Source organism: Amphiprion ocellaris, chromosome 17 (genome assembly GCF_022539595.1).
Source record: "Amphiprion ocellaris isolate individual 3 ecotype Okinawa chromosome 17, ASM2253959v1, whole genome shotgun sequence".
Lineage (NCBI taxonomy): Eukaryota > Metazoa > Chordata > Actinopteri > Pomacentridae > Amphiprion > Amphiprion ocellaris.
In genome coordinates this window covers 28,713,298-28,732,226 of record NC_072782.1, presented here as the reverse complement: position 1 = coordinate 28,732,226, position 18,929 = coordinate 28,713,298, and the positions used below count along the sequence as shown (strand labels likewise).

The following is an 18,929-nucleotide window of genomic DNA, read 5'->3' as shown; positions in this document are numbered from 1 at the left end:
TTATGGTCCATGAGTGGTCTCGAGTGTTTTTTCTCTACAACAGCCTCCAGTCTAATGGCTGACCTTCTTACTGTAGAGTCTCTCCTTGTCTAAACTGCATTCTAAATTACAATTCGGAGATAATTTGTGACTTGAGATGTGGTGGGATAGGCTGCCAGGCTGGAGGTAGGAGTGGTGGTTGGGGGCATAAACCAGCAGCTCGACTTTCATTTACAAGACGAATGTTTGTGTCCTGTGATGGACGAGTGACCGCGAGTCTCCCAGCTGAGTTTCATGTACTTTCAGGTTTCACTTGCTTCTTGGTTAGGTCTCCATTGTGAAGCACGGTGGTGGCAGCATCTTGGTATCGGAATGTTTCTATGGCTATTTTATTCTGTGCCTTTTTCTGCTGTCTGTAGTTGTACAGAGCTGTAAAATCCAAGGCAAAATTTCCCTGTAAATACTTTTTTATGTTTTTTGTTTAGCCTTTACTTAACCAGGTTGGTCCCGTTGAGACACAGTGACTTCTTTTTCAAGGGAAGCCTGGTCAAGACAGCAGCCTAAAAACATTAAAACTGCAACAAATTAAAACAATCAACACCAACTCACATAACAAAATAAATATGAAACACAGTCAAGAAGTTTACAGGTTTGGAAAGGAGAAGTTGTTGGATTTATTAATGTTTGTATAGCTGTACAACAATCATCTTTTGCTATAATTAGATGTCCATGTTGTTCATTGTGTTCTAGTTGAGGAAAATAGGCATTTTAACCAAAAAATCCAATGTATAATCAGAATGATTTCACCCTTTTGCTTCAAGCTTCTCTCCAAAACAGCAAATCCATTGCACTTACAACATTGCCATTGAAGTCACACAGTCTATTTTTTTTATTTTCCAGATATTTAAGATTACCAACTTCACTCAAAATACTAACACTCTAAGAGCTGTTCCAGGGTTAAACATGGAACACTGTTTTATTCAGCTCCACACTTGTAGGCTTGGATAAAATATCTCAGGGGCATAAATAAATCAGAAATACTGTTGTTGTAATTTGGTAAAACAATGCAGAGATTTTTATCTTGACAGGCCAGACAGAATAATCACTTCACCAAAATGGCTTCCAGATGTTTTTCTTTTCTTTTTTTTTTCCCAAGGTGCCCCATTGAGGCTGAACGCCATTTGTTGTAAACTGCGCAAAGCGAGCGCCGTTGAACAAACAAAAATGTGCAGAAACCAAACGCAGATGACTCCTTTCCTGCTATAATTAGCCCTCATGTGTTCACCTCCTTTCACTGCGTCAGCTGTTTCAGCCATTCCACACAATTGCAGGCTTTGGCTGCTGCAGCTCGAGTAGCGTCTCTGTCCAAAACATTAGCGTGTAAAAACCATCCCTGGTTAAATACCACCAACTCTGCTCAGAGCCACATGAGGAACTGATGATCGAGATTTAAAAGGTGCTGCAGGCATCCAGAGTGATTAATTTTTGCTTCTCGTGGCCGCAGCGGTTTGTTTCCAGCAGAATGCATCATTTTAAATGTTTCTTGTTTATCATTTAGTCTTAAGATGGCTGAAAATACGTCTTTTGACCCAACAGCAGCTATTTTAGAGGACATACATAAATATAAAAATTGTTTGAGTGATGGGCTTTTCTCTTCACTGTGCACATTTTTACTTTCCTTTTTTACAACCCCCCCTTAAGCATTTTCATCTTGTGCACATAAAGTGTTTTATTGTGTCCCCAAGACAGTAAATAGGTCAAGTTGCAATAATATAACAGTCTAATAATGCAGTATTATTAGCAAATGCTGAAGCAGCTAAATGTGGACTCATTCATGCTCACAAAACTTTATAACATCCTGATCCTTTAACCCCACAAAACATTTATTAAGGTTTAGGTTTATTTTGTCTCAAATCATTAGAGGCCTTTTCTTGACCATCTCTGATTTAGTTGAAACTTTTTTTATTCGAACATATGGATATTTAAAATGGTTGAAAACTTTTTTTAGTATGTTTTTTCTCACATTGAAATTTGAGGCTGTTTGAATGTCAGTATCTGAGGAACTATTACAGATAAAAACCTAAAATTTTCACAGTTTTTCTCATCATTTCATTGATTCAGAATCTGCAATATTACAATATATAATCTCTAATTGTGGATGAGCTAATGTGTGCAAAAAAATGGAAGCCATCTTTAAAAGTCTCATGTTTGAGCTCACATTAATAATGAAATTAATGTTGCAGAAATCAACAAGTGATTTTTTCTGAACCATATGTAGCTGCATGTCACAATAATAGAAAACTAAACATAGAATACGTTACAATATGAAATACTTACTACAAAAATTAACTTTCATAACTGAGCTCAATCAGTTATAAAAGTTAAATGAAAATAACTTTTTGGGGACACATATTTCACATCTTTAGTTCTATTTTTGGTGGGTTTTATAGTTATATTTTTTGTTGTTGCGGAAAGTGGGTCAATTTTAAAAACAGTTTTATCTCAGAAAGTATTTGATATATCAAGTCAAAATTTCACAAATATGTTTATAAATGTCCATATCTAATGCTATAAAATGTCAGGAAAATTGAGGATGATGAAGCAGAATATTGTTGTAAAAGTCTGATGACTTGATACAGAATGACGCTTGACCTTTACACCTAGTGTCATGGAAATAAAATAACATTTGTGATGAAATAAAACAACATTATGCATATTTTGTCCTATATTATAGCTTGAAACTCCACCCTGTAACTGTACAGTCGCTGTGTTTAAATGTCAGAGAGGCAGCCGACAGCATCCAGCCTCCATTCAGGCTCCCGTTATCATAAACCTGGAAAATGTTCTGGACTTGGTCAAGTCAACACTTTGGTTAAGTGGTTTTTGGTGCCATTTTATTTTGATATTGTACAATCTTGAATATACACATTAAGTCGCCGTAAGTGAAGCTGCGATTAACCGCGACTTTCACACATTTCAGAACCTCAGTTTACACCCCGTTTGTTAAATCCTGATGCATTAATGATGCTTTAATCAAATGTTGTTCATCCTGACTTGTATCTTGTGCTAAAGCTGCACCGTGAAAAACATACGAGCCAATTCTGTGCCTTTATAGCCCTTCTTAAGTGCAAATATTCACATTCATTCCTATAAATCCCCACTCTAGAAGCATAATTTAATCTGACTGTCCAGAGGGCTCTTATAGTCCAAATGGAACAACACAGTTATGTTTGGGGAGAACTTTTTTTTTTTTTTTAAATAAATGTATTTGTGACCTGTGACATGGTGTGAAAGGTGGCCAGTATGGAAGTAGGAGTGGTGGTCGATGGCATAAGCATCAACTGGACTGAGAAGATTGAGGTTTGTGTCCTGTAATGGATGAGAGATCATTAGGTTCAGAATTGAGTTTCATTTACTTTTGTGTTTCATTTTCTTCTTGGCTTGGTCCCCATTGTAAAGCACGGTGGTGGCAGCATCATGTTTCTATGGCTGCTTTATACTGTGCTTAGCTGTGTATTCTTTTTTTTTTTATCATGTCTACTATTTAATATGAAATACATTCAGAAAAGGTTCAGGTTTCAAAAGGAGAAACTAATGGATTTGTTAATGTTTGCAGAGCTGCACAACAAGCATCTTTACATTGACATTGGTGCTTTTTAGATGTGGAAACAGGCATTTTCACCAAAAATCCAATCAATAATCAGAATATTTTTGACTTTTCTCCACAACAGATAATCTGATAGCTTTCTGTTCATTTACTGCCCTCCTAAAGTGCAAATATTCAGATTTTTTCCTTTAAATTCCCACTCAAGAAGTAGCATTTAATGTGATTGTCCAGAGGCCTCTTACTGTCCTAAATGGAACAGCTCCGGTGAAAATGGAGCTGAGCTTGTAGCAGGAACCTGACAGCCACCCTTGCTGTGCTTTGCCATCCTTTGATAATGAAGTCCAGGACAGTTTCAATGGATAGCTAACCTTTCTCCCGCTGTTCCTCGCCTATTAATAGTGCCATTCTTCCGGAAGAAACGACAGGCAGTGCAAGCAAGCTTTACAATGGCTGCCTGCGGAGGATACAAAGTGTCTTTTAATCCCTCGATTAACTGCAGCGGCTATGGTCCAAGTGTTTATTATGAAGTGTGATAGAAAAGCTCAGCAGGAAACCGTTAATAATCAACGGCCTCCATGAACACTGTTGTTGCGATTATGTGATAATTAGAGGATCTACGTCAAATTTACATTCATATTTTCATCAGGTTGCCTGTGCTTGTTGAATTTCCAAACTAGAAACGGTTGTCTGGATGACTTTATTGATTTAACACAGCGAGGTGGATCTTATCTGTTGATCTCGACTGTGTTTCATAGTCTCACTGTGCTGTGAGAGCTTCTTGGCAGTTGCTGTTGCTATAAACTGCATGTCATTTAAATATTTAGTCCCTAAATATTTGAGTTACAAGTTAGGAGAGCCAGTAAAGCAATTTTGGCTTACAAATGTGACTTCTGGCAACGAAACATTTTAACTAAATGATGCTGAAAACCAACCTGCTTGCATACAAACTGCATTCATGGGAAATATTAACAGAGAATCCCACAAAAAATGATGCTTTGACTGCAGAAATAGTAGTATAAGGTACAAAATGCAACAAATAGATCTATTTTTCAACTGACTGAGAAGTACCACCATGAAAAAAATCTCATTAACAGCATTTCCTCCAACCTATATTATACCACATGTTAATATACACCAACATTTTTCTTAATTTCTGGTGTTTTTGCCATCTTTACATGATTGAAATCTGATATTCTGGCAAACTCTTGTCTCCTGAAATCTGTCAAACCAATAACACTCTTGGTATGTCACATTAAAAACCACATTATAACCAACTACTGTTTAAAAAAAGGTTGCATGGCTTTTAGTTTAACAGTTTCCAGATGCTGCTGTTGGCATTTATCAGTAAAACAAAACACCTTCCCATAAAAGGTTTATCTGAATTGCGTACGTTGTGAGGTATGAAAATGCCAAAAGGCTCCTCTTGTAATTTGTCATAATCTTAAAGGGCACAGCGTTTTCTATCCAGAGCCAAGGACTCAGAGTATTATGTCATAATGTTTGAAAAAACACACTGTTGGAAATGGTTTATTTAGAATAATTCTGCTTACACTACATTAGTGCTTGTTCCCGGCATTATGAGTCATTAATTAGTCTTTGAAAAGCTTTTGTACAAATAAAGAGCCAACTTGAGCTCTGTTGCCTCTTTTCCGCAGAAACTCAAACCAGTTCTTCGTATCTCAGCAGCCAAAGAATCGACTTTCATCCAGGTAAAGTGGCTCCAGAGTGGCACCAACACTGTCCTGGTCTCCAACCAATGTTAGGAGCTGAGTGCAGGATTATCGTCCCCAACCAGACCAACTAAAACTTTGTAAACACCATTTTCTAAGTGGTCCGAATAAGAAGAAAAATCAGAAGTTCAGTATGGAGAGGAACTCGTAGAACCAGTCAGTCTTTGTCTAGGTTTCCTGTGTACAGTGTTCACAAACACCAACTGTTGTTTGCAAATGTCTTTATGACCACCAGTTGATATGTTAAAGACCTCTACAATTGAAAATCAAGTTTTTTACTTTGACAACATGACCAAATGGTGTTTGTTTAATGATACAAGCAACCCAGTCTCCAAAAAATTATGTTCTTATACAGCTAAGCTGCATTCTCAATTACATTTTGGGGTAAACATATTTTCTGCTAGATTACTTTTATTGTAATGCGTCACAAATATCTTTCTAATCAATGTATTTTTCCCATTTATTTTTCTGCTTTAGTGTCATTGCTTTTCAGCCAACCAATCATATATTAGATGTCACCCCGGTAACAAAAAATGGAGGAGAAACTTCAAATATATAGAATTATATTTTAACCCAAAAGGTGACATTTTCCCCATTCCTAACCAACTAATTTTGGTGCCCAACCTCAAGCTTCTAACATGTAAAAGTGTTCATATGGGCTTTGTCATTCTTTCAAACGATGTAACAGGTCTCAAATTACATTTATGTGAAAACTAAATTAGCTTCTTAATGTATTTCATAATGCAGTTTAGTTGTATAGGAACATAATTTTGTGAAGACAGGGTTGGCTCATAAGTAAAGAAAAAAGCAGCCCTCTTTGACTAAACATTGAAACTTGAAACTGCAGTGTGCCAAACACAGCGTCAAAAACACAGTTTCAAAGTACAATAGAAGAAAAAGCCTTTATTGTCATTATACATCGATCAGCCACAACATTCACACATCATATTGATACTCTGTGGTGTTCTGCTGGAAAACCTTGGATTTTTGCATCCTTGTTGATGGGAGTTAGACACTCAAACATTGTCCCAGAACAAGCACACTCCTTTGTGCAAATGGAAATCCCAAACATCACTGTCCTAGCCCCGAAGGAAAATGCACCCCACCACTTCGCAAAAACATCAGGAACATCTCGGGGAACACGTCAATCACCCAAGATGTTGATTTGACCTCCAAGCTTCCTAGAACCCATTCTGATCAAGCATCCATAAAAACATAACTTTCAGTCAAGTAAGACAAATGTATATTAAACAGAAAAGGAACAATCTATTACACAATACATAACATGTACGAGTAGATAAACAAGTGAAATGTTCTTATTGCTCAATGAACTACTGGATAATGCACTTGACAATGGTTAAATGTGTTTTGGGGGAGTCTGGTGGGTGTTGGTGTGTATTGAAGTACAATAAGGTTCTGGGGAACAAACTGCTTTTAAACATGTTTGTCCTGGTTCTGATGGGTTTGTAGCACTGAACAGGTCAAAGAGGTGAAATCCAGGATGCTGTTTGCTCAACTGAGGCCGACCTTTTTGGGGTTTCATATAGGTTTCATATGGGTTTTATATAATGAACCAATCCTTTATGGTTACTGGTTACTATATTACTAGTACAAGTAGTGGTAGTTACTTACTAACAACCATACATGTCTACTTAAATGTTTGAAGATGTATGAGTGGATTACAGAGCAGTTTTACGGTGCTTGAACAGAGTCCTAGGTGAGCTGGTGTGCTCGAGCTGCAGCAAATAGTGCAAGACTGAGTGGAAAGAGATACAAAGACTGTATAGATCCATGAATTCTAGAGGAAGCAACGGTGTAGAGTAACATCCAAGCTGTTTTAGGCAAGGAAGGGATTATTTTGTTGGGAAAACATTTTAAATATATAACTTTGATACACAGAGATGAGATTTCAGGGATTAAATCGAGCTTTTTAGGGCGATTTTTCAGATTGGAAACACCAACTGCCATTTGCAAAAACCTTATTGGCCTTCCAGAAATTCTCATTGGAGAAAGAAAACTGCCTCCTTCCACTGTGGTCCTCAACAGAAATTAGATTAAACTAGAAGAACCATCAATAATTTCAAATAGACGGTGACATAATGACATGGCTCTAAAGTGCATGGAAAAGCAAATCAGTTCTTAGAAAGTTTGTGAGTTGAACCAACTTTAAACCAACCTAAAATTAGCAATAGGTTTGTATTACTGGAAAGAGGTTAAGTGTAAATGCTGATATACTCACAATAATAACTGCCAACAATGCCAGAATAAAACTCTGAATATCTTGAAAGTGTTTGTAATTTATAGACTTGTAATCACGAATGTCTCTCCAGAACTATAAGGCAATCCATCAAGTAGTCATGGAGATATTTCAGGCGGGATAACAGCGGTGAACCAACATACTGACTGACAATCTGCTATTCATAAAGAGAAATTCCAGCAACAAAGGCTGAAAATCGTGCGAATAAAACAGCTGGAGATTCTTTAAATTTAGTTCTCATAATCACTTACACTTTGTGATTCAGCAGTTAAGAGATTTAAGTGTTTTACTTTGCAGAATCTTTCCTCATGTTGTCATTAAACAGTCAGTTATACTTTCTATAGTGGCTCAGTTTAATAAACTGTGGCCTCGGAGCCGTTTTGTCAGAGTAAGCGTTCCCCTCTTCACGTGCTGGAGATCTGCCGATGTTCTTGGTCTAATTGTTTTTCCAACCAGAAGCTTATTCCCAAATACCAAAAAGGTGCAGACATTCCCAGAAACACATCCTCCTTTCTGCTGACTCACTCTGTAATTTGTGAGGAATGTTCTGCAGTTGTTGGCCGAAGCCGCTTTCTTTGACAGACCCACAACAATCCTGCAGAAAGAAAAAAAACCCTCTTTTTTAGCTTTGCTGGTAAGAGGCTGTGAGCTTTATCACTTACAGTACAAGACACACACATGCACTCATCACTCTGCAGTGTTTTGTTTTTTTTTTTTTGCATGTTTTGGGTGTTAAATTATCCACAGAAATCATTTATTATGTGGCCAAAAAGCACAGTTGCAGTCAAAATTATTCAACCCCATTAATCTGCAAGACATTCAGATCATTCAAATGGAATGTGTTGAACGTATATCAATTAAACCCTTGGTGACAGAGGAGTTTAATTACACGTACTTAAGTGATTTTTCAGAATTTGATGTTAAGATAAAACTTTCATCTTGTGTTATTAAGCTAAAATAAGACTAGCATAGAAAAGCAAGAAGCAATACTGGTAATTAAGGATGTCCGATATTGGCTTTTTTGCCAATAACCGATATGCTAATATTGTCCAACGCTCAATTTCCGATTCCGATATCAACTGATACCGATATGTGTGGGCTATTTAACTAATTTTAGGTAACATCACATATCTCCTGTCATGGAATTGACACATCATGCCTAGTTTTATTGTGATGCCCCATTGGATGCATTCTTAAATGCAACAAGGATTTCCAAATGTTAACACTGTCTGTGCAAAATAAGAAAACTGCTTTAACGAAGTTATGGAAAAAATACCTTATTTATGCCATATTTATTTTATATTGACCGTTATTACATTTTTATGCCAATATCAGATATATTATATATATATATAATATTATATAATATTGGGGACGTCCCTACTGGTAATGATTCTGATGTAGTAAAGTAATACGATGCATGATAATGAAATATTGCTCATAAAATTGAAATATTGCACCTAAAAAGTCAAATGTTGCACATTATTTTTTACATACTGTACATGGAAATGAAATATTGCAAATGATATTAAAATTGATATTTCAGGAATTATTGAGGAAAGTGGTGGTGTTACGAAATTTATATGCTGAGCTTATATATAATACCAAAATAATTTTCATCATAAATGTCCTCCATAAACAAAACTGTTGGACTCAAAAGTCAATATTTAATAAAACCAACAATCCAAAAAAGGTTTCCTGCTGCATCTGTAGTCATAAAGTTGCATATGATGCTGTTTCTTGGTGTCTTGAAAATCTCCTTGTAATAATTATCCTTTAGTAAATATTTATCTCTTAGCATTTCAGACAGCTTGTTTATCTTTGCCTCACGTTTTGCAGCTGAAGTAAACTCTGGGTGATTGTGGAGAAGCTTGTTTTTCCACAGTTTGAGGCCTCACGTACTGTTGCACGAATAAAGAGAGAGCAATTACACATAGTTTGGATGATTAAGGCGAGGCTGCATTACAAAACAATCCTGTTTTTCTTCATCAGTTTGATAAATTCAACCCATAAACATTCGAGATCGTCACACCCCGTTAGAATGCTTAACGTCTAAACTCGTTCTGAAAAAGTAGTCTGAGGTTCCAGAAATATTTTCATTCAGAGGTTTTTATTTAGTTTCCAAAAAGTTATCCCTATAGGTAGCATTTAATAATTTATTGCTTTACATGAACATTTTCTGAAAAATATTTTGTCATCTGAGACCTCAATAACATCCAGAAAATGTTTTTTGAACATTGGTTCTAGAATGTTTTTCCATTTTTTATCATCTAAAGCCACCTGTGGGCCTGAGATCATCCTTAAAACATCCTCTGAACATTAAAACTAGTTAACTTTTATCTATATAGGAGCATTATATAACGGAGTAAATATCCTTATAATGTTCTTTGAACCTTTGAATGAAGCATTCTCTTAGAATTTGTAAACTATGTTAGCCAGTGTTCATTGCATTAGCTGGGGAAACCTTTAACATATACACTAACGTTCAAAAGTTTGGGGTCACACAGACAATTTCCCGTTTTCCATGAAAACTCACACTTTTATCCACGTGCTAATATAACTGCACAAGGGTTTTCTAATCATCAATGAGCCTTTCAACACCATTAACTAACACAATGTAGCATTAGAACACAGGAGTGATGGTTGCTGGAAATGTTCCTCTGTACCCCTATGGAGATATTCCATTAAAAATCAGCTGTTTCCAGCTACAATAGTCATTTACCACATTAACAATGTCTAGATTGGATCATTCATTTAATATTATCTTCATTGAAAAAAAAATTGCTTTTCTTTCAAAAATAAGGACATTTCTAAGTGACCCCAAACTTTTGAACGGTAGTGTAAATCCTTAGATCCTTAGTGGAGTTGAATTAATCTTAATTTGTCATGCTAAAAAGGTGAAAATGAGACAAAACATCTTCAAAATCAGGAGGCATCTTTTATCTAGATGCAATAAAAGGTCAGAAAACAATTTCTCTGTAGATTTAAACATACATTAAAAGCCACCTGATCAAACCTGAATGTCTAAAGCTCTGTGACAGAATATGTGCATCTTCTTTGTTAGCATTTTGCAAAACATGAACCACAGCAGCTATAATGAGCCATATTATCTGTAATTACACGTCTGTAATCTTGACTCTGATCCTGATGGACGGAAAAGTCATTTTCTAATAAATCCTGTGTGCAGATCTACCGGACACATCTGAGGAAATCACATAAGCTGAAGGCTCTGGCTTTATTACAACGCACTCTTTAATTCTTGAGGAAGATGAGCGCTCGTATGATTTCTAAATGCTCTTCCAGGATCTCGACTTTGTCCTGCAGGCAGACATCCAACAACAGACGTAGCTCAGCGGTCATTTACGAGTATCCAGGATCTGATGCAACAAACTCTTTTGTCCAGATCTGTGTGCAATTTTAGAAGAAAGGGAACCACAATTAGGAAACTCATAGGGGCTATCAAAGCACCTCCTTCTATAACAGATGTTTTTGTTGAATTAGACCTACAAAGTTTAAACCATACTGTAGCCTCTACTGCGAGAAGCAACCATGTTTATCAATTTCAGTTTGGTTCATGGATATGGTATTAATTTATAGCATCCCAGGGCACTACGCATACTAAGATGAAGACCTTACAATTTTAGATTTTAGAGAGAGACCCAACAAAACCCAACAATTACCTTCGAGCATGAAAGGTGAAAAAAAAAAGGAACATCCGGCAGAACCAGGTTCAGGGTGGGCGGCCATCTGCCTTAACCAGTTAGGGTGAGGAGAAAGAGGAAAAAGACCAGTTGTCTGTTTGCAAAAACCTTATTGTTTTTTTAGCGGCATTCATGAGAGAAACAAACTGTCTCCTTCCATTCTTGTCTTCAACAGAAGTTTAGGTGAAACTAGAAGAACCATCAACGATGAAACTGGTGTTTTAACACACATACGCAGTGACAAAATGACACGACTAGGTTTTGTGAAAAAGCGAACCAGTTTTTAGAAGGTCTGCAAGTTGAACCAACTCCAAATCAGCCACAAGGTAACACTAGGTTTACATTGCTGAAAAAGGATTAAGAAAATTAAAATAAATGCTTACAATAAAAACTGCTAACAGGGCTAAAATTAAATTCTGAAATGTCCTTAAAGATTATACAATTAATATTCTTGGGGTTATGAATGTATCTTCAGCACTAAATGGCAATCTTTACACTCTTAGAGTCTTGAGAAGTAGCTTAACACTTTAGAAGCTTGAAGATGAAACACTGGAGGCAAAGGAAGACAGCTAGACTGGTTCAGTCCAATAATAAACCTTCCAGCTCCTCTACAGCTTCACTGATTAAACTACTGCATTTTCTGAATGAATCTGAAGGAATGACCTTCAGCAGCTTTTGTAGAAGAAAGCTACCAAACATCCAAAGACATAAGGCAGAATTCACAGTTTTTTATTATATCATCTGCAGCAATTTAAATATAGATACATAGATTTCTGGATTATGTTACAACAGGAAAGGATTCGGCGGTTGTCCTCCGTCTGGATACCTCGAAGACTTGAAGACAAACTGTCCTAAACCTCCCAGCAGGGCCGGTACACTCGTCCCACCATGCACCTCATAGTGTCCCTCCTCAGGATGGGGATGTTCAGGTCCTGTCCGACGTCTCGGTGCTCGGTGACTTGGCCATTGTCGGCGTCGGCTCCCCGTTTGTAGAGGGAAAGTCCGCTATGCAGCACCCGGAGGTCCCTCAGTAGGTTTGGATCGGCGGCCATGATGATCAGCTTTGATCCTCTGGTTCTCGTCACCAGATCCGCATCGACGAGGCCGTTTTCTGTTGCCTCGTCGCTCAGCAGCAAAGCCTCCTGCTCCAAGGAGCCGTCTTCAGTCTTGCCCATCGGTAACGCCGCTGACAGACCGTAACTCTCGAATAAGAGCGCAGTGGCCAAGATGATTGATATGAGCGACTGTCTCATGGTGGAGATCTTCCAGGAGGTGTAAGGCGCTGGCTTGGAAGGTTGAATTTCTTCCTCGAAGTCTTGCGTCGCTGCTCTGACTCTGACATGGCATCGTGGGCTTTTATACCATTTCGGACACATCAGATCGGCCACGTTGAATGGTTTGTCATCATGTCTCCTCCCGTTGCGTTCAGGAAATTAGTCACAAGCATTAAAAAGCAGTTGGGTAGAACTCTCACAGAGTTCAAGTACGTTGTTTGGTGGAAAGTTAATTAAAAATCTCCAACGTGGCGCCTCGTATTAGCCACTTGACGACGAAACAGTGGGAATTCTATGAATGAGCGACACCCAAGAAAAACATTAATCCAAAATTACTGCCCTTTAAAACAACGCGGATGGATTACCCACCCGTGAAGCTCTTGTGGTGTCAGATACTCTCTGATAAAAACTCTTTCCTCCTGGCATTGTTGCAGCGATGTTCAATCAGGGATTTAACCTTGGATTAGTGCTGAAAAAGAGGAACAAATAGCTCTTGAAGTGTTTGCGTCGTCGTGGCAGAGGCTCTCCGTTGACGTGTCAGGGAAGAAAAAGCTGGAAAATGTTCCTTGGTGGGGAGAATCTGCTCCCGAAGCCCCAAAAGAGGAAGCTGGTTTGATCTCTTGCTGGACCTCAACATGATTACAGTGCTGCCTAATTATGGCTGCCAGATGGGCGCTGCAGGAGGGCTGCACACCTGCACCTGCATAAAATCCATACGAAACGAGTTCATGTAATTTATGCAGATGACGTTCCAGTCGGATCAAACATGCTGACAGATTTTTATAAAGTTTTTTTTATTGGTGATTTGGATAATTTAATATCTGCCGTTTCAGAAATCCTCCTCAAACTGAGGTCTTTTAGCACATGATGTACTAACAACCTTATGTTCATGACAAGCTCATTACACTTGACAATGTTGAACACTGTAATTTAACAGAGAATGGATTTGCGAGTATACTGACAGGATTTTGCAAAGCTTTGATGGCTAGACACATAATTTGGCGTCATTAAACAAAGGCTTTATTTTTAGGGTAGAAGTTTTATGGACCATTTCCTATTAAGAAACCATGTCTGTGGATAATTCTCAAAGTCTGGTGTTTGAAAATTATCCTGTTTCTGTCTTTGTGAGGTTTTCTGGAGTCAGACAGTTTAGTTTAAATCTTATCTTTCATTCCTAGATGTCAGGTTTTGGGACATTTCATTGACGGCCGGGTGGAGTTCTTCCTATGCAGCGGGTGTTAAAGGTGCAAAAGAGCCTGTCGCAGTTTCTGGATGAAAACCACATGTATTCTGTAAAACGGAGGTGTTTTAGGAATGAAGAAAGTAATGGTTGTGCTATCCCTAAAGATAACTATTTTCTGCTAACACCTCAAATCCACACGAGTCGCCTGCCAGTAACAGGACTAATGAAAAAGATCATATTCAGAAGGGTTTCTCATTTATTCCCTGTCTTATTAACTACACACAGTCTGTCCATTTGTCAAGGGAAGAAAATGTTCTTTTTGTTGCTATAGTAACAATAGAAAATATCTTTTGGATGCCAGCTGTTTTTTTTTTTTGTTTGTTTGTTTTTTGGTTTAACATGTCCTTCTCATAATGCACCGACCCAAAAATAAAATGTACAGAAACATACAAATAAAAGAAAAAGGATTATGTGTTAATGCATTATACAAGGGAACATAGAGTTCTAGTGATCAGCAAGACAAAGATGCACTTTAGTACTTTAGTTCAGACTGGAACAACTAAAAGTACTTGGTTAAGGTCATCAAAAGATTGTTTTAGCACTTTATTCTGTTTAATTTTGTTTTAAATTTTGATTTTAGAAGTTTTATCAGACAGGCAGCAACTAAATTATGTGGAAAACATCAAGACAGGATAAAACTATTATGCTATGTGTCCACTAGATGCGTTTTTCCCATATGTAAATGCACTGCATCTGTGTGCGTGTACTTGAGGCCAGTAGCTGGTGTTCAACTCCAGCCGACCTTCTTCTTGTACTATTCTGCCTGCTCCTGACTGGACAAACGCATCGACTCCTGGATTTCAAGCTGGACCAACATGGCGGCTCAGTCACAAACTTTCTCTTTTATTACGAAAAAACAGTTCAGCGAGAAGTATTTCTGAAAGCATTTAAGGCAAGAAATAACCTGTGAAGTAGCTGAATCTGTCCTCATTTTAGTTCACCCACAACTAGTTTAGACGTTTGACAAAAGTTTTGTGACGCATTGGACCCCCACACACCGCATCAAATTTACATAAAGTAAAAACCTAGTCTAATTTATGCAAATGAGTTGTTGCCCACTCCGGGGAGGCGCACCAGAGCGCAGCTCAAAATGCACCGCAACCGGACCAGCATGCAACCTGTTATCCAAATTCATTTAATTTAATGTAACAAATAAAACTTGAGTTGCAGTTATGTTTAGACCACTGTCCATGTAAATACAACAGTTGGAAAAGTTTCCAAAAGGCTCAGAGAAAATCATAAAATCCAATCATCAAGATCAACGCAGCTAAATCTTAAAACTATAGTAAGCAGAAATTTTAAAAAGGCACAAAGAATCCCTTAGACCAGAAAAACAAAACAATGTCCAAAAACAGAAGACCTAAAAATCAAGTTTACTTGCAGTTTTTCTGAATGCAAGTAGACATTTAGCATTTTTCTTAAATGCAAGTTGATGTAAATTGATTAATTTATGCTTAAACTCTATAATAGTCTGATAATTGTGACAAACACATTTTCATCAGATGCTTCAGACTCACCTGAACTTTTCTTGTTCAGACTAATTTGGTAGAAAATCCAGGACAGAAATCAATTTTTCAGGTTGTTTTTGGGCTACATTTCATCTGTAATTATCAGTGGTGTGATGCACAAGTCCTCCGTGTGCTCTGTAATTCAGTAAAATCTCCCTTCGCTGTTTAGATTTTTAAAACTCTTAAAACTGAACCAGGAAAAATCTCTTCATAGAACACTTGAATTACAATATCTAAAAGGTTTAAGTGGATTTTTTGCCCAGTGATGCCAGTGAAACCTGCCTTTCCCAGCTTTAAAAGATAAGAAAGGTCTAACAGGAAGTAGAAACTGATAAGTGAAGGTGACACGTTGAGGTCTGAAGGTTTTGCACATCATTTTGTTGCTGCCTGTCTGACAGCATGTGCAGCACTTTGGTCAACTCTGGTTGTTTTAATCATGCTATATATCATTTTTTAAAATTATTAGATTTAACAAATAAAACGTGAGTTATGGTTATGCTGAGATAACAATCTATCTAAATAATTTTCCAAGATACTCACATGGATCAAATGTAAAGATCAATTGAGTAATTTGTTTTACAACAATCAAAACTATAGTAAGCTGAGAAAAAATCCCAAAAAATTCTAAGCTAATCCCAATATATATATATATATATATATATATATATATATATATATATATACATTTTAAAAAAAAAACTTGCAAAAATCATAAAACTAAATATTAACACTCATCTGCTGGTTCACCCAGAATTGGAACTCTTTCTAAATGTTCTTAAAGAAAACATTACAAGTTTTACTGATATATATGTAATCACTTTGGATATTTTTAGGATTTTTTGGAAGATTTTTGCTCACTTTTTGAATTTTCTTGCCAATTTTTTTTTTTTTTTTAAATAAAACTTTTAAGGGAAACTTTTAAGGAATTATTGGACTTTTCTTCCTGAAGGTTTTGAAAATTTTCAGAAATTTGGGGAATTTTTTTGCTGAATGTTGGGATTTTTTTGCAGACAAGGGAACAATATTTTTTGGTGCCCGTAAGTGAAGACAACAGGAGGGTTAAAAGAGCAGATGAAATGCACTTTTACACTTTGTTCCATGTGTGTTAATAAAATAAGCCGCTAACTTTCCCCACATTCCTGTAAAAGCAGAGGCAGGGAAGATTTTCCATGTTTGCCCTCGGGTGTGAAGCCGTCTGCTGAAGGTGTTTGTGTTCTGCACCTCGCCGAAAAGAAGAAGAAGAAGGAGAAAAAGAAACCGACTTCTAAAAGCGAGAGATGTGCTGACCAGCTGACTACAGTGGTGGGAGCCAGCCAAAACACAAGGCCTTGGCTGGGGATGTTTGAAGGATCAACACAGCGGAGCTTCTCTTTATTACGGTACCGAGCGTCGGGCCACACGACGCAGGATCGAGTGTTATTCCAGCTACGTAAATACAGAACACGGATCCGACAGCGCTGAATGTATTAACAGGCACAAATTGAATTATGCTGCTGAAATTCCAACACGCCGCGTCCTGCCAGCCGCTTCTGAGGTCCGACCGATTGAAATCTCAGTTTTCGTTCGCTCGCAGACAGGTTAAGGGTTTCTGCACCGCAATAACATGCGCTCAGGACTTCCTTAACAGGCCAAGGAGTTCTGTCTGCGGTCAGATGTACTCAAAGGAGACTTTCTGCCACTTGAAGCTGAATCTTATTGATTTTTATGTAAGTCTGAATTGCTCAACTTAAATGATTAACATCAAAAATGGAATTTGAATCACATAAATTGAAACTGAATTCCAATAAACTTCAGTTTCTGATGGCACAAACATCTGACCATATTTCTGCTTTTACACCAAGGCAGAGTTGGAAAGTAGCTCCCTATTATTTATTTCCATTTGTTACTTCTTCACATTTATGTGAGATCTAGACAGATAAAGGTTTTGACGAAGGGTGTTCGGACATCTTTCTTTTCCTATATTTCTTTCCTCTGCCTATTCTTCTGTCCTTTATTTTTTCTTTTTTCCCTCCTTATTTACGAAGCATGCCACCATAGTGGAAAAGTGAACTTTAGAGTGGATTACGGTCATGGCATGGTGCCTCCTGTCCTGCAAAACTCCTCCTTACTTAACAAATTTATCTCAAATGTAAGTAATTTAACAAAGTTTTTTTTAAAGTTGTTCAATTTTGAGGTGGGAAAATTGTTGTTGCTGGAAAGTGTTTACATAGATTAAAAGCACCCTGTTAGTCCAAGACACTTTAATCCACTTCTAATGGCATCTTCACATATGGTTCGGGGTGTGAAAACCTGCACTGTTTTGCTATTTGTTTTTCAAGCCGGAGAGGTTTTGTTTGTTTGTTTGTTTTTAACAGTTTTGAAAGAACTGAAAAAAACATATTCCAAAGTACATGAAAAATGACAACATTCATAGCTTTAATTCATTTTTGGAGACTTACCAGTGAGCGGTGCTTTAACTAAATCTAATTTTTAGCACCACGTGTTAATGATCAGGTAATTTTATTGTCTATTTTCCTCTACACTGCATCATCCATCCATCCATTATCTATACACCGCTTAATCCTCACTAGGGTCATGGGGGGGCTGGAGTCTATCCCAGCTGACTCGGGCGAAGGCAGGGGACACCCTAGACAGGTCGCCAGTCTGTCGCAGGGCTACATATATAGACAAACAAGCACTCTCACATTCACACCTACGGGCAATTTAGAGTAATCAATTAACCTCAGCATATTTTTGGACTGTGGGAGGAAGCCGGAGTACCCGGAGAAAACCCACGCATGCACAGGGAGAACATGCAAACTCCATGCAGAAAGATCCCGGGAAAGCCGGGACGCGAACCAGGGATCTTCTCGCTGCAAGGCGAAAGTGCTAACCACTACGCCACTGTGCAGCCCTACACTGCATCATAACTTACAAAATAAACATCATACTGTATTGAAGGAGATTCAAAACTAGCAACTGAGACCATAAACTCCCGTGGAAAATGTTTACTGAAGGAATAAATTAAGTCAGAAGAAGGATCATTTTCACATAGACTTCTGTACGATTGGGCCTTTTATTCAAGCAGAGAAGTCGCCGTCTGCTGGCTCTTTGAAAGAATGCAGGTTGAAGACACAAGTATTGGCTTCACTTTTCAGACATGGAGGCTATATCTATCTTTTATATACAGTATAATGCACTAATAAGTTCACAATGAGCTGCAGTTGGCGAGCTTTTGTGAAAATGGCTCAACAAGATTGAAATTGAAAACATACTGTTGTAAGAAGGCAACAGAAAACAACTTTTAGTCAAAATAGGAGGCAGATTTCATCCAAAAGACTTCACAGTCAGCACAGAACTTCCTTTGGTCCTCAGCAATACAACCATCATGTATTAAGAAGATGGAATGAACTGAATGTTGGAGATCTCAACCAGGCAACAGCAGGTTCTTCCTCTTCCTAGTCAGCATCAGATTCTGGTTCACACACATCTCCAGCTGCAGTAATTACCTGTGTTAACGATGCCATGTCAGGAAATTTGCACTATTCATTAAGTAGTACTCTGACTGGCTGGAGGCAAACCTGGAGGCCACACCTCCAGTGAATTAGTGCCAGGTGTTCATGAATAAAACAAGCAGCAACTTTTATGTAA

General features: G+C 37.7%; 2 protein-coding genes across 5 annotated transcripts in view; one reads left to right on the top strand and one right to left on the bottom strand.

The window, feature by feature from the left end:
* spag8 (sperm associated antigen 8) overlaps nucleotides 1-18,929 on the top strand; it is a 58,881-nt gene that overhangs the window by 2,642 nt on the left and 37,310 nt on the right. The window contains exon 3 of one of the 4 annotated variants that reach the window (XM_055019229.1): nucleotides 5,242-5,295. The exons of the other annotated variants lie outside the window; for them this stretch is intronic. The gene's annotated coding sequence lies outside the window, so the exon portion shown is untranslated. The remainder of the gene's footprint in view (nucleotides 1-5,241; nucleotides 5,296-18,929) is intronic. 4 annotated transcript variants of the gene reach the window in all.
* Nucleotides 11,988-12,713, bottom strand: pmchl (pro-melanin-concentrating hormone, like). Its single transcript, XM_023289633.3, has one exon. The coding sequence runs from the start codon at nucleotides 12,648-12,650 to the stop codon at nucleotides 12,126-12,128; it is 525 nt and encodes a 174-aa protein (XP_023145401.2). The 5' UTR covers nucleotides 12,651-12,713; the 3' UTR covers nucleotides 11,988-12,125.